The sequence below is a fragment of the Narcine bancroftii genome, chromosome 3 (genome assembly GCF_036971445.1).
Source record: "Narcine bancroftii isolate sNarBan1 chromosome 3, sNarBan1.hap1, whole genome shotgun sequence".
NCBI lineage: Eukaryota > Metazoa > Chordata > Chondrichthyes > Torpediniformes > Narcinidae > Narcine > Narcine bancroftii.
In genome coordinates this window covers 286958845-286974014 of record NC_091471.1, presented here as the reverse complement: position 1 = coordinate 286974014, position 15170 = coordinate 286958845, and the positions used below count along the sequence as shown (strand labels likewise).

At 46.1% G+C, this 15170-nt stretch overlaps 1 protein-coding gene across 8 annotated transcripts in view; it reads left to right on the top strand.

The window, feature by feature from the left end:
• The window catches only part of LOC138758907 (paralemmin-1-like), a 178872-nt gene extending 164021 nt beyond the window's left edge, over nucleotides 1–14851 (top strand). For 7 of the 8 annotated variants that reach the window (XM_069928492.1, XM_069928494.1, XM_069928495.1 and 4 more), the window contains 2 exons: nucleotides 2231–2302; nucleotides 9597–14851. In XM_069928492.1, the coding sequence (XP_069784593.1) occupies nucleotides 2231–2302; nucleotides 9597–10279 (755 nt within the window). In that variant the 3' untranslated portion in view covers nucleotides 10280–14851. The remainder of the gene's footprint in view (nucleotides 1–2230; nucleotides 2303–9596) is intronic. The other variant, XM_069928493.1, reaches the window with a different exon arrangement.
• Nucleotides 14852–15170: the final 319 nt, after the last annotated feature.

Below are 15170 nucleotides of genomic sequence, written 5' to 3'. Positions count from 1 at the left end.
TGGTGTACTGCAGGGATTGATGCTGGGACATCGGCTGCTTGTATTATATACAACTGACTTGGATGGGGATGTAGATGGGCTGATCAGTTATGCTGCAGTTGGCATGAAAAATTGGCAGAGTCGTAGATATCCAAGTAGGCTGTCTGAGGATGCAGGGGGAGATGGATCAGCTGGAAAGTTGGGCAGAGCAATGGCAACTGGAATTACATCCATGATAAACTCCAGAACCAGCCATTAACTTATCACAACACTGCATTGCAGGCTGCCAGCCTGGTCTAGACCAACAGGTGCCTCGATGGGTTACATCTGCAGCACCTTGGGAGCTTCAATTGTTACTTGTGCGCACACCTGCTGCCATTCTGCTCTCCCCAGGTACAGTCACAACATCATTCACACCAATCCAGTCCCATATCTCTCCCAGACCATCCCTAGGGTGAATCCCAGCCAGCCATTGGTGCAAACCCGGCGACGGAGCGTGACGTCTCGATCTCACCTTCCAGACACTGTCCAATGAAGGCTCTGCCTTCTCTTTCCTTCTGTCCTGACTGTCTATCAACATCTCTCCGCTGTCATCTTTTCCACCATCTCTAATTTTCCCTCTCCCCATGATCTCTTGGTCCCTCCTTTTTCTATCTCCATCCCTCCATTCTATTGCTATTTCTTCTCCATCCCTCTGACCTCCTCTCCATGTCTTGTTTTTTTAATTCTCTTTTCCCCATCTTCTCTCTCTTTCCCCTCCTCTCTCTCTCCCTCTCTCCTCTCCGTCTCTCTCCCCTTTTCCTCCGCTCTTTCCACCCCTCTCCTTCCTTTCTCTCTCTCCTCCCTCCCTCTCTCCCTCTCTCTCTTTCTCCTCTCTGCCCATCTCTCTCTCTATCCTCCTCTCCCCTTTCTCCCTCTTTTTTCCCCACACCCCTCCCCTCTCCCTCTCCCTGTCCTCTCTCTTTCTCACTCTCTCTCTCTCTCTCTCTCTCTCTCTCTCTCTCTCTCCCTCGTCCGCCCCCCCCCCCCCCCCATTCCCCGGGAGAATATGATCTATATAATCTGCAGGAAGAGTCTGCAAGCCTTCTCATCGCCAGCAGACTCTCTCCAATCTGAGAGTGCAACATTCACCTGCAGTATGTAAAATCATCTGAGGGCTTCACCTTTTCACCAGCCTTGGCCAATGTGCCAACCTACTGCCATGATGGATTTGCCAACCTGTTTCAATGAAAGATGTGCCAACCTACTGCCATATCAGATGAATCAACCTTATGCCATGGCATATGTGCCAAACTGTCACCAAGATAGATGTGCCAACCTGCTGGAAACAAACCTGACTCTTTACTGTAAACTCCAAAGCAGGTAGTTGCTTCGAGGTCCTTTATCATGGGGATTGTCCTTGTTGATTCCAGGATTCCTGTGTCTCACAACCTAATGTTAAAATTCACAAAACATTGCTTTCAAAGCCCTGACATTCAATTCGTTTGATCCCTCGCCTGCAGTGAATCTCACAGAAGATCAGCGCACACCATCAGCCCATTCTCCACATATTGACCGCCTGTGATCTGATCAAACTCTGCAGCCGTTGTGAAGAGCCTCTTGGCCTCTTCTGCCAAGGTTCCTTCAGCCTGTGACCTTTGCACCTCATGGGGCAGCCTGGTTAGTGTAGCAGTTAACGTGTCACTATTACTGTACCAGCGACCCAGGTTTGAATCCGGTGCTGTCTGCGTGAAGTTTGGATGTTCTCTCCGTGACCTGTGTTTTCTGGTTTTCTCCCACCCTCCAAATTAATTGGGTGTAATTGGGCAGCAGGGATTTCAATGGCTCGAATCAGCTTGTATTATTAACATTTTTCAAAGTTTAGCTGGGGTGGAATGCAGTGCAGATTTATTTTTTTAAATTTGAGATACAGCACAGTTGCAGGCCCTTCCACCCCATGAGCCTGTGTATTCCAAATACACCCTGTCACCAATTAACATATTAACCCCGTACATCTTTGGAGTGCGAGAGGGAACTGGAGCACCCAGAGGAAACCCACATGGACACGGGGAGAGCGCACAAACTCCTTACAGACAGCGCTGGATTCAAACCTGGGTCACTGGTGCTGCAATAGTGTCGCACGAACTGCTGGGCTAACTGCGCTGTGTGGGTAGAAGAGGGAGCGATTATCGTGCCCCCTGGGGTAATAGAACAGAGGGTGTATACGGACTCAAACTCGCCCTGCCCTACTAACCCCTGTTCCTTCCATTAGCAGGAATGGAGAAGCATCACAGCAGCCCAGTGCCCCAGAAGCCTGAAGGAAGCACGGAAAGGATGAAGGCAGGTAAGAGTAACGAGAAGCAAGATTTTAGTCTCTGTCCTCCTTCACATGTTCTCACTTACAGTCCCCGAAGCTGCCAGCTCTTTCAGAGGACACTGCCCAATGTAGATGTGTGAAGGGTTCTGGCCCGAAATGTCCACAACTCTTCTTCACACGGTTAACTTAGCGGTTAGCGCCAGCGACACAGGTTCAAATCCAGCACTGTCTGTAAGCAGTTTGCACGTTTTCCCCGTGTCTGTGTGGGCTTCCTCCAGATATTCTGATTTCCTCCCACTCAGAGACCAGGGGGTTAATTTGGTGTAATTCGGCGGGAAGGGCTCGTGGGCTGGAAGGCCCTGTGTGCCTAAATTTAAAATGTAATTAGCCCACTGAGTTCGACCAGCAGCTTGTGTTTGAACACTTCACATTCATCTAAGAGGGAGCAAGCTGAAATGTGGGGTTCTTCAGGAGCAAAGCTGGGCAGAAACACTGAGGGGAAAGTGGGGGGGGGGGACCTCAAGCTCAAGTTCATTATATAGTGTAGAACTGACTAAAACAGTGTTTCTCCGGACCACTGTGCACCACATACATACCAATCATCATCTGAATACTGAAAAATATAATTTAAAAAATATACATATATATCAGTGACTCACTTGTTTACAGGACACTGTTCATGAATCTCACAGCTGTCAGCCCTGATTTTGATGCCCCTGTACCGTCTTCCTGATGATCGTAGGTCAAAGATACTATGTGCTAGATAGAATTCTTTGAGCCCTATTTAAGCAACACTCCCAGTTAATGCTGTCAGTAGAGGAAAGGGAGACCACAGTGATCTTCTCAGCCATTTTGATGATCCTCTGAATTAATTTCCAGTCCAATGCTTTGCAGCTACCATGCCACACAATGAAGTAGTCATACAGGACACTCTCAATTGTACTCCTGTAAAAGAATGTCCAGATGGGCGCTGGTAGCCTGGCCCTCTTCAACCTCCTGAAGAAGGGTAGGTATTATGGGTCCAGGACAGAACATCCGTTACATGCACACCAAGGAACTTGGTGCTTTCCATGACAGATCCATCGATGTGTAGTGGAGACTAGTCAACCTTCATCCTCTTGAAATCTACACTCATTTTCTTTGTCTTGTCCACATTGGGACTCAGGTTATTGTCTCGCACCATTTGACGAGCCTCCCAAACCTCCTCGATGTAAGCAAGCAGCCATGTTCTCATGGGAGGGATGCACTGTGGCTGAAGCTCACAGACTAAAGGTATTTGTGACTGGACCTAATATTGTGGGCTTTGCACTGGTCCCACATGCATTTAAAGTTCATGGTAGAGTTTCTAGCCCAGTATATCCTATGAGTTTGCAAATCCAAACTCATACCCAACCTTGGAAAGGAAAGAAAAGAGGATCCAATTCTTTGGACGTGCCAAACGAACATGTTAGTTCTATGAGAATACTTCTGCACATTGGTCACTTCTGTACAATTTAAATGGCCTAGAAAATGCAGCCAGATGTGGTTAGTGAATTAGTGATGTCTTTGTCTAAGTCTCACCTGTGGAGGATGGAAAGACAATAGGGACATGCAGTGATGTCTCATAGTGCGGTGGGGGGGGGGGGGGGGGGAGGGGGGGTCACATGTTTTGGTGTCATTTGATAGTGGTAATAAGTTTATTGTCATACACATAAGTACAAGTGCTGAAATTATTCACCGAGCAGATGTTTGGTATAAATAAAAAAAACTACTGTACATTAAATTACCATATATTTCAGTGTATGTCAGGTCATGAAACCCCAAAAAAATCTCTCAAAAAATGGGGGTTGACTTATACACCGGATATACTTTTTGAGGCCTTAAATTCAGCTCAAAATCCAATCCTCGCTAATTTGGCGTATACGTCCACCCTTGAAAACAAAACAAAACCCAACTCCAAAAACAACACATATTGAACCTTTTAAAATCACTCTCGCCTTTGTAAATGACTTTTCTGCACGCAACATCCATGTATTCCATTCCTTGTGCACATGGTCTTTGAATGGCTTCTTTAAGCAGGCATGGAGAGGTTGCAATATAGACGTCAAAACACCCAGGATAACCGCCATATAAGTATTATGTAGTGCTAATCTACTTTTAGTCTCCTCAGTTAAGTGACTACAAAACGTATCCCAGACCAGTAAACCCTGTTCCTTGCGTAAACTGCCTGGCAGCCTGTTCCACACATTGTCTATCGATAGTTTTACACCATTTTCATCCACCCATCCTTTTTCATGAAAATGTACAAAACTACGTGCAGGGAATTTCATTTTCAGTTTAATTTTGCGTTTGAAGATTGCCGTGGGTCTTAACTTTGTCCCATCGGCCAGGCACGATAACACCACAGTAAACCTGGACCTTTCATGGTCTGTACTTCTGGTTTTAACACCTTTCCATTCCACTGCTCTATTTCCTATTCATGGGGGTTTCGTCCATGTTTCCAATATTTGCCATGCAAACTGGTGTTTCTGACGGTTAGGTTTAATAAACTGGTGAAAACTTACAACTTTATGATCAAGGTATTTTTGTTTTTTGGTGTAATACCAGATTTTTCCTGTTCATGAAACGATTGCACCAGCCGACTGTAGCCTCAAAAATCATCACTGAGGTCTGGGTGCGACTTCGCCCCCTGCAGTGCAAATGTTCCTATTTTATTTCGAGTAACTATGTAGAAATCTTGCCTCTGTTCACGTACCCATTCTGCAACATGATTTTCCAACTCTGGCCAATGAGTGTTTCCTTTCCTCAAAGTCTCTTCTTTCTTCCTCCAATTTCTTACCAACTTCTCATATACATAAAATTTTCTTGCAGCAGGTCACTTGTTGGTTTTCTTGGCCATTTCTATCACTTTCAACTCACCGTATTTTTGTCGTGCACTGTGTTGTGTCGATGGACCCTCCTTGATAGCAACCCCCTCCAGCCAATGTCCAGCTGATCAATCTGCATGATCTATGAAGGTCGACATATACGCTAGTCAACAGCAATCTCAAGCATTGTGAACTTTGGAGGTTGACTTATACACTGGTCAATGGGACACCTCAGGCAGCCAGAAAATAGGGGTCGACTTACATGCTGGATATAGCATAAAACCCTTAAAATTAGGCTGAAAAAGGGGATCGACTTATACGCCAAAATATACGGTAAATTAAAAAGGGATCATACAAAACATGGGTACAGTATATAACAAATATTCTGTGAAAGAAAATAAAAGTGCAGGCACTTGGATATGGAACAGTCTAAGATGAATGGAACCAAACCTTCTCCTCTTTCCAGGGGTCTCAACCAGAGGCCTGTTCCCTGTTTCACAGTCCGTGTTCAGTGACTCCCAGGTCCCTACCCAGGAGGCTCCAAACTTCCCACCCTGATCCTGGCCTCATTCCTTCCCGGACCAACTTGGCCTTGTTCTCCTTCCAGTCTGATCCACCCACAATACTCTCCCTAACCTCCCCCACAACACCACCACCTTGAATGACTTACCAAGTTACTAGGAGGTGATGCTTGGTTTAAAAGGTCGCAGCTGTCATTAGAAGTTGGACAAACTTGGGTTTTAGTTTTCTTTAATTCAATATAGAGAACAGCATGGCAACAGTCCCTTCTGGCCCATATCCCCACACCCACCCATGTGACCAATGAATCGAATAACTCCATATGTTTTAGAGGGTGGGAGCACCCGGAGGAAACCTGCTCAGGTCTCTTGGAGAACGTACAAACTTCTTACAGGCAGCCGCAGATTTGAAGCCAGGTCACTGGTGCTGTAATGGTGTAATGCTATCTCTGTAATGCTGAGGGGAGGCCCGACTGAAATTTATAATATTACGAGAGGTATCAATCAGGTGGACCATCCGAAACTTTTTTCCTGGGGTTAAAATGTAAAATAAAAGGGAACTCGGGTTTAAGGTGAGGTGGGTGTTTAAAGAAAAGAAAACATTTTTCTTTGCACAGAGTGATGGGTTCTGGCAACAGGGTAATGGTTGAAGTAGATACAATGGCAGCATTTAATAGGTTACTGGATAGATGCATGAATTTGTAGGAAACGGAGGGAAATGTAGCATGCACAGTTTGGGTTTAATTTAGTGCCATATTTGATGCAAACAATTTGGACAGAAAGGCCTGTTCCTGATTTCTATTGCTCACCCGTGATCTTGACCCTTCTCCCCCGATCCTCTCCCCCCAAAATCTGCAGACCTCTCCTTCTGCCTGCTCCCTGGTGTCTGGAACTCACAGACTAAAGGCCTTCATGGTCATCAATGTGTGTGCCTGCACGTAATGTCTTGGACCTTGCCCTGGTCCCAGTGCACCTGAGGTGCACAGGACTGCTTCCAGCTCAGTGTCTGGTGAAGTAGCCTGCTCTTCCAGTCAATGAATCATACCCGATCTTTCCCCTACTCTCCAATTCTTCAAAAATCGGTTTCCCAAATGCATTAAAAGAGGCAGCATCTACTGCCTCCTTGGGCGGAGAACTCCGCAGATTCATCGCTCCCTTGAAGAAGCAGCCCCTTTTCATGTCCACCCTAAATCTACTCTCCAGAAAAACCTGAGGCTACGATATCTCGTTCCGGTCTCACCTACCAGAGGAAATAACTTTCCTACCCCCGACTCATAAATTTATATAAGATCCATTCTCATCCTTCTAAATTCCAGTACATAGAGACCTAGGCGACTCGATCTCTCCTAACAGACTAACCCCCTCATATCTGAATCAACCTGGTGAACCTCCTCTGCCCCGCCTCCAAAGCCAATAAGGAGACCAGAACTGCACGCAGCACTTCAGGTGCAGCCTCACCAATACCACCTACAGTTGCAGCAGGACCCCTGAAGGCGAACATCCCCATATCTAAATGGTATCTGTTTAGGAAAAGGGGAGATGCAGAGAGACTTGGGTGTCATTGAAAGTGGACATGCAGGTACAGCAGGTGGTGAGGAAGGCGAATGCTATGTTGGCATTCATAGCAAGAGGATTTGAGTACAGGAGTACAGAGATCCTGCTGCAGCTGTACAGGACCTTGGTGAGACCACATCTGGTGTACTGCGGGCAGTTTTGGTCTCTTTATCTGAAGGACATCCTCGCCATGCAGGGGGTACAGAGAAGATTCACTAGACTAGGGATGGAAGGACTTGCACATGAAGAAACATTGATAGTCCAGGCTTGTATTCTCTGGAATTTAGAAGATTGAGAGGGGATCTTATAGAAACATATAAAATTCTTAAGGGATTAGACAGACTAGACACAGGAAGGTTGTTTCCAATGCTGGGAAAAACCAGAACCAGGGGCCACAGTTTAAGGACAAGGGGGAAGTTTTTTAGGACTGCGATGAGGAAAACTTTCTTCTCTCAGAGGGTGGTGGATCTGTGGAATTCTTTGCCATAGGAAGTAGTTGAGGCCGGTTCCTTGTCAGTATTTAAGAGTAGGTTAGATTTGGAACTTGAGGCTAAGGGGATCAATGAGTATGGGGAGAAGGCAGGAACGGGTACTGATCAGCAATGATCATATTGAATGGCGGTGTAGGCTTGAAGGGCCAAATGGTCTCCTCCTGCACCTATTTTTCTACATTTCTATCTTGAACACCCATTGCACCTACAAAGCCAGCATTTGCAATTCATGCACCAGTCTCTCTGACTGCAATTTTGCAAGATGAAGCATACACTTGGGGCAAGTTCAGAGGTGGAGAACAGAACAGGGAACAGGCTAGGTTCTCAAACTCCTTGCCCAGACACACCCGGTCTGCTCTGGCACACTAGGGGTACACTACATTTTTAAGCAGGTAAGATGCCTCTCAAGCAGACCCTGGCTCCCACGAGTCTCCCTGCCACCAGCTGCTGGTGCAAAGCCTCCCCCCCACCACCCCCACCACAGTTCACAGGCTGGTCGCATCCCTCTTTGTAGGGCACTACCAGTAACCACAAAGACCAGGCAGAGGGAACGATAGGCTTTAATGTACAAAAGAACCTTGCTGGCCCAGATCCAGGTACAGGAATGGAGGGAAGGGAGAGGTGGCTCAACCTTTATGGCCCAGGACCACAGGGGAGGAGTCATAGGGTATGAGTCATCAGTGGGCGGGCCACCTCCAGTAGTCAATCGTAACTATATACAATGGAGGAAACATATCACCACTCTCTTGCTTTGGACAGCAACGCTGCTACTGTGTAATGGTAGCTGCTGCCATCAGCTGGTGGCTGTACAAAACAGCAAGTCGCAAACTCCAACACAACACAGCGAGTCCTCATGATTCACCAGGTTTCGGGCACAAGCAAAAGCATCAGGACCTTACTAAAGCTAGCGGAAATGACGCTGTCGCCGTGATAATGCACCGCTGTCAGATCATCCACTCCATCGCTAAATCCCAGTCTGCGTCTAGTCTCCCAATATAGGGGAGGCCACAACAGAGTCACCGGATGCAATAGGGTTGCCTGGATGCAGCCTGGGAGAGCATTTCATTGAGCACCTCTGCTCTGTCCTCTGCAATAGCGGGGGATCTTCCAGTGGCCACCCATTTCAACACCCCATCTCCATTCCCATGTCAACATATCTGTCTGAGGTCTCATGCACTGCCAGACTGCATTTAAAATTTAAATTTTACTTAATTTTTAAAAAATTTTAAATGTAAACCTTTAAATTTAGGTAACAGGCCCTTTCGGCCCAAAAGCCCGTGCCGCCCAATTACACCCAAATGGCCTGTAACCCCTGGTACGTTTTGATGGGTGGGAGGAAACCGGAGCCCCCGGTGGAAACCCACGCAGATTCGTGGAGAAGGTACAAACTCCTTAGAGACAGCGCAAGATTCGAACCCTGGTCACTGGTTCTGTAACAACATTGCACTAACCACTGCACTAACCATGCCTGCCCTTAAAGGCCATTTTAAATCAAAACAGACAGGTGACATCTTCAGCCATGGAAAGTTATTAAGACAATTTTGTTAGATATTTTCAGAAGGGAGCTGGACGTGGCCCCTTATGGCCAAAGGAGTCAAGGGTATTGGAGAGCTAGCAGGGTTAAGGAACCGAAGACACATGATCAGTCACGATCGCATTGAAAGGTAGAGCTGGCTTGAAGGGCTGAATGGCCTTCTCCTGCTCCTTTTTTCTACATCCTTTCTCAAGTAACGAGATGAGAATGATTATGATGGATCCTGTCTCAGGCTGGTCCTCCCTCCAGCTCTACCCCTGAAAACAAGCCCAGGTCTCAGTTCTGAGATTAGTGGTGCAATGTATGCCTCGTCACCGAAGAGAGTTTGACACTTTACTTTCCCCTTTGCTAATATGCTTCTCATTTATTATTGCCCAGCAATGTTTGCAGTGGAAATTACGGTGGAAAAGGACAATGTGACTGGGGAGACTAAGGTCTTGTCCACCTCGAGTGTATCTCCCAAAAGCCTCCAGCAGCAAGGTGTGAAGGTTTACGAGGATGATCTCAAAGTGATCCATGAAGTGTGTAAAGGTGATGGAGCAGTGGAAAATGGGGTGCACCTTCTGAGCAGCACAGAGGTGGAGGAGCTCATTCAGAAGGCAGACAAGGTGACAGACTACAGTAAAGCTGTGGCCCCTGAGGGGAAAGGACCTTCTGTTCAGCTCGAGGCCAGTAACCGGTCCCCAGGAAAGTGGCAGGCGGACGGGATAGCCAGAGAAAACCTCAGAATCATTCGGAAAACACCGGGAGATGGCGCGGAGCCCACCAAAGACCAGCCGGTGACCATGATCTTCATGGGATACCAGGATGTGGAGGACGAAGACGAGACCAAGAAGGTTCTGGGCTACGATGGAACAGGCAAGGCGGAGCTGGTGGTGATCGAGGATGGGGACTGCAAGAGCGAGCGGGGAGTGGTGGGACAACCCCCGCCCAACGGCACTGCCGCAGAACCGGGAGCACCTGCGACCGAGGAAAAGCCGAGAGAGACGGAGAAAGAACCTGTCGACGAGGCAAAGGATCTCAAGGATAAACAGCGTTGTCAGTGTTGCATTGTGATGTGATTGTGTGCTGTCTTGCTCTAATTGTACAATTGAAATGTTATATGTTCATAGTCTTCATGTCTTCTAACATAACACGTGCTTTTAATTGGGGATGCAAGGATGACAGCCAATTCATGGCGATGTTGCAGTTTTACAGGAATTCCGTCAATCTGATTTAAAAGCTGGCTGAGGAATGGCCAGGACATCCCGTTATTGCAACTCAACCCTACCGCTTCCCCAAAAATCCTGCTGAATTCATCCATGGTTCAAAATGCAGTGAAGAGAAAAATAAAATCACAATTAACCCTTTTAAGCTGGGCTTGATTGGGCTGCAGGTCAGACCACTGTTCCAAAGGAACCATAGTCCATGTTCCCTCTAAGCGCCCTGAGGGCGTTAATGAGCGTGCATTTGTGCAAGTGCGCGTGCGCACGCGCCGTCTATTTGGTGCTCATGGATGCGCACGCAAAACACCGACCATAGTATTCCGAGTTCATGCTCCTATACCTCCTGGCCCAACCAGATGGGTGGCTTCCAACTCCCTGAAGCGACCCACTCCCGGAGCAAAGCTGTGGCTCTTGCCAAAGGGTAGAGAATGAACGGCAGGCATTAGAGGAATGGTAACTTCATTGAGAAAGAAGTGAGCAAACAAGGGATGCGAGGTGACAAAATAGGGATGTAAACCATTATGAGGGCCTGAGGTAGGGTGGACATCCATCACCTTTCTCCTGGGTCGACAATAGCAGATGCCAGTGGATATCAGTTTAAGATGAGTGGAGGAACATTTAAGAGAGATTGGTGCCTAGAAAGCATTGCTAGGATGGTAATGGAGGCTGGTACAATAGGGACATTTAAAAGACTCTTAGATGCAACATAAGAAAAATTGAGGGTAATGTGTGTGAGGTAGGAAAGGATTAGATTGTCGTGAAGTAGATTTATGTAGGTCAGCACAACATCATGGGCTGAAGGACCTGAACTGTACTGTAGTGTTCTATGATGTGTCTAAATGAGGGGACAATTTTAGTTCAAAAAGCATGTAAATCACGGAAGGAGGTTGAATGGGAGGAAAAAGAGATGTGCAAATCAGGAATTAATTTACAGTTCATCGTTATCATAAATGGAATTTTGGTTCAGGTTGACAGTACTTAAAGTAAAGCCAGACAATTTAGGCCTCTGCATTTAAGAATAAAACGTTCAAAATTCATGATATCATTCATCTTTCTGGGAGTCGAATGGGAGGGGCACTGAGGGCTATGGTCTGGGTGCAGGTCATTTGGCACTAGACAGAGTAATAGTTTGGTACAGGCTAGATGGGCTGAAGGGCCTATTTCTGTGCTGCAGTGAGCAAGCACCCTACACTAAGTCCATAGTGACTGCTCCCGTCAGTCCCTCCAGGTTAGTTCCATCCTTCATCGAAGAGATGTAACGTCTTACAGAAAACCTACTTCTGGGCAAACTTGGAAGAGCTGAGAAAAAGTAAGCGTCTGTGGGTCCTGTAAAATGGCCTTTCCATAAGTTTAAAACCAGTCAGTAAAACCTCTGAAGCTCAATTGCCACTGCCTTTCCCTACCCTTCTGATTCCTTTCTTCAGCTCCCCACCCCCCTTTCCCTTCCCTCTCCATTCAGAGAGAGCGACTCCCTCCCCCCATCACCTCAGCTTTTTTTCCCCCTTCCTCCCTCCCACCTATGATCTCTTATCTGTTAGCCTGTGCTCCTCCCTCCCTCCTCACCCCTCCCCTCCCGACACCCTGTTGCCTGTCTCATACCTTGACGAAGGCCTGCGGTCTGAAACGTTGGTTTCCCCTCTACTTCCTATGGAGGCTGCGGGGCCTGCTGAGTTTCTCCAGCACTGTCTGTGTGTTGCACTCGACCCCAGCATACATGGACTTTACTGTTTAACTCAGATATTTTGGTTTATCCCCTCCCTGGCCACTTTAATCCTTGTCATTCAAGTTTCAGTGGTCACTTAAATCACTGCAGGAATTCCTCAATTTACAGGAAGCTTTAATCCTAATTCTTTCAGAATAAAATGAGTCAATTTAAATGTGGGTTGAACTGGTCAATCTAGAATCAAGCATTTAAACCTCAGTTTTGTCAACAAACCCCAGAATTAAAATAAACCTTGCTTACGCAGAGGTTACAAATACATAAATGCTACAAATCCTGAAGAAATGTATTTGCAATTCCCATGTAGCATCTCTGCAAAAGCTGCTTGGATTTTCTGAATCATTGCATCCCTAATTTGAATACCTTTTTCTATGTCACACCTAGTCAGATCAACATATACACTGCCAGTCACCATGCACAACTATCAATATATCTGTCTGATCTATAACAATGGGACCATTTTATTTTTTCTGTGTGTGTTCCAGTGGATTGTAGAACTTTGTGGAAGTCGTTAACTGCTCATTTGTTACTCTCCTGCAACTTATCTGGAATTTTTATCGTCACTAATTAACCGCCAGTGTTATGAAACCACAGGCCATTTGCAACAGAATCAATCGGGTGCGTAAAAGCGCAGGAGCAACTCAGCAGGTCGCGCAGCATCCAGAGGAAATAAAAGACCGTCGACGTTTTTAGGCCCTAAGCCCATTGTTAGGGTCATTACCTTGCTGACGAAGGGTTCAGGCCTGAAACGGTGGTTCACCGGCTGCTGCGCGACCTGCTGAGTTTCTCCAGCGTGCTTGTGTGCTGCACTGGACCCCGGCCCCTGTTGATTTTCTTGTTTACCACCAGAATCAGTTCGGCGAGGGTTGTTCAGTTGAAGCACATGGCATTAATCGTTGCAAGTCCTCCGAGTCAACCTGTCATTCAAGTTGAAGAATCAGGTGCAGCTAACCTTTTAGTGATTTCTGATTGGCTCTGAACCAACTCTGGGTATGATTCTGACTGACCCAAGATCACATTACAGAAGGACATAGACCATTGTCTCTCTGCTCCAGTGCTAAGTCCACAGAGTGTGTGTGGGAGAGAGGGACAATCTAGGCAGAACAGGGACTCATTTGATTTCTCCAATTTCAATAGTCACGTTTATTTGATTGCTTTGCGATTCCAGGGATACCAAAGACCCCATTGAATGATACCACAATGAGAGTTGCTTCACTGGTCTGATTAAAGGCAGAATCTGTGCAAGTGAGTGATCAAGACAATCACAATTCCCTTAAAATAATTTCACAACTTTATTGCTCTGCATGAACGATAATTGAAAAATCCTTACCCTAGGAGAACTTGATATATATATTATATATATATAAATATCTATATACATACATATATCTATTTTTGAACACAATGCCTCGGAAATGGCATTAGCTGTGTCTTAGATTTGACTGAGAAATGGACCCAGCCCTAAGGACAGGAAAGGATCCAGTGGTCTTCACGTCACCAAGCATGTTCATTAGACGAATAAAGTAGTCCCATTTTGTTCAAACACATTCCAGGAGCCTGTGGCGCTGGCATTCTCACACAAATCCCTAGATGTAGCACGTGTCACACCCACACACACACCCTTCCTTGAAGTGGCACGCACCATGTCTATAGTGGACTTCTGAGACTTGAGGCCACAGCTTTCTGCACCAGAGAGACGAGGGTCATCCTGAGGGCAGATTCCCATCACACGTCTGAAGTTAGGCTTTGTATCCAGTCCGTTGTGTCAAGTGCTGGTATGAGCTATGTTGTAACGGTGGAATCCCTTGCCAATTTCCTCTGCTATCACACCCCATTCCAAACTCCAATGGCATATCAATGAATTCTCCGGGAACTTTACAATATTTTCCATTGGACTATCTTACAGCATTAACCAGATTAAAGATTCCTATCATTAAACCTTAAGGAAGGTGCACAAATTATAAATTGCAAGAGTTTATCAAACTTTGTGTTTAAAAATGAAGGTTCGGTTTTTTTAAAAAATGCATCAGTTCCCATTGAAAATTTTAGTGAGAGAAAATGTAATGCATATATTTTTGTTATGACATCTTATACTTACTCTTGAGTTGTGGCGTGCTCATTACTCCCACACTCACGCACCTCCATATGGCAAATTGAGGTGTCAAATGCTGATTTGGTGAAGCATAGTCTCCGGACTCGCACAGGAGGAGTTATACATGCTGTGTGATGTTTGCTCTATTACAGAATCTAAACAGGTCCTACAGGATGAATTCAATGCCTACAGAATGTTTTTTTTTGTTTTGTGAGGGAAGGTTGTATGAAGAATGAAATACAATTCACTCCCCTTAGGAGCACACGTCAGCGGAATTAATGCTGAGTCTGGGTAAAATATTAGCTGTGCACACAACTGCTTCCTGAGATCTCTACTTTCACAGATATTAACCTGCGGCGACCAACAAGACACTAGTTGGTAACCGAATCCGTTTGCTTCCATCATTGATTGACTCAGAAAGCACCAGTCCAGTATCTGCCTGGTTGGAAGGAAAGTCTTCAAGACGTGGCATCTCATTTAGTGCTCTGAAAGGATCGAAATCAGTCATGGAGATCACATGCCTCTAGGCGGAGTCAACTGTATTGCATTGAACCAATGTGAACTTCAATATGCAAAAATGTATAGCAATCAAAAATAAAATCTAGATGTGGTTAAATGGAACGTCATTGATGTGAGTTGAATCTGGAATGAGCCGTCAAACCAGGCTAAGGATCAGGAAGGGGTCTGCACTTCCCCCAGTACCATCTGACAATAATGATCTTATTTAGGCCTGAGCCCTTCGTCAGGATTATTACTCTTCCGAAGAAGAGCTCAGGCCCGGAACTTCAACTGACTTCCACGTCCCCTGGATGCTGCATGACTTGTTGAGTTTCTCCTGCACTGGACCCCAGCATCTGCAGATGGTCTTCTTTACCTGACAATAATTATCATTGCTCTTGTGGTTCCAGGTAAATTGCTGTTCCATTTTTGCAAAT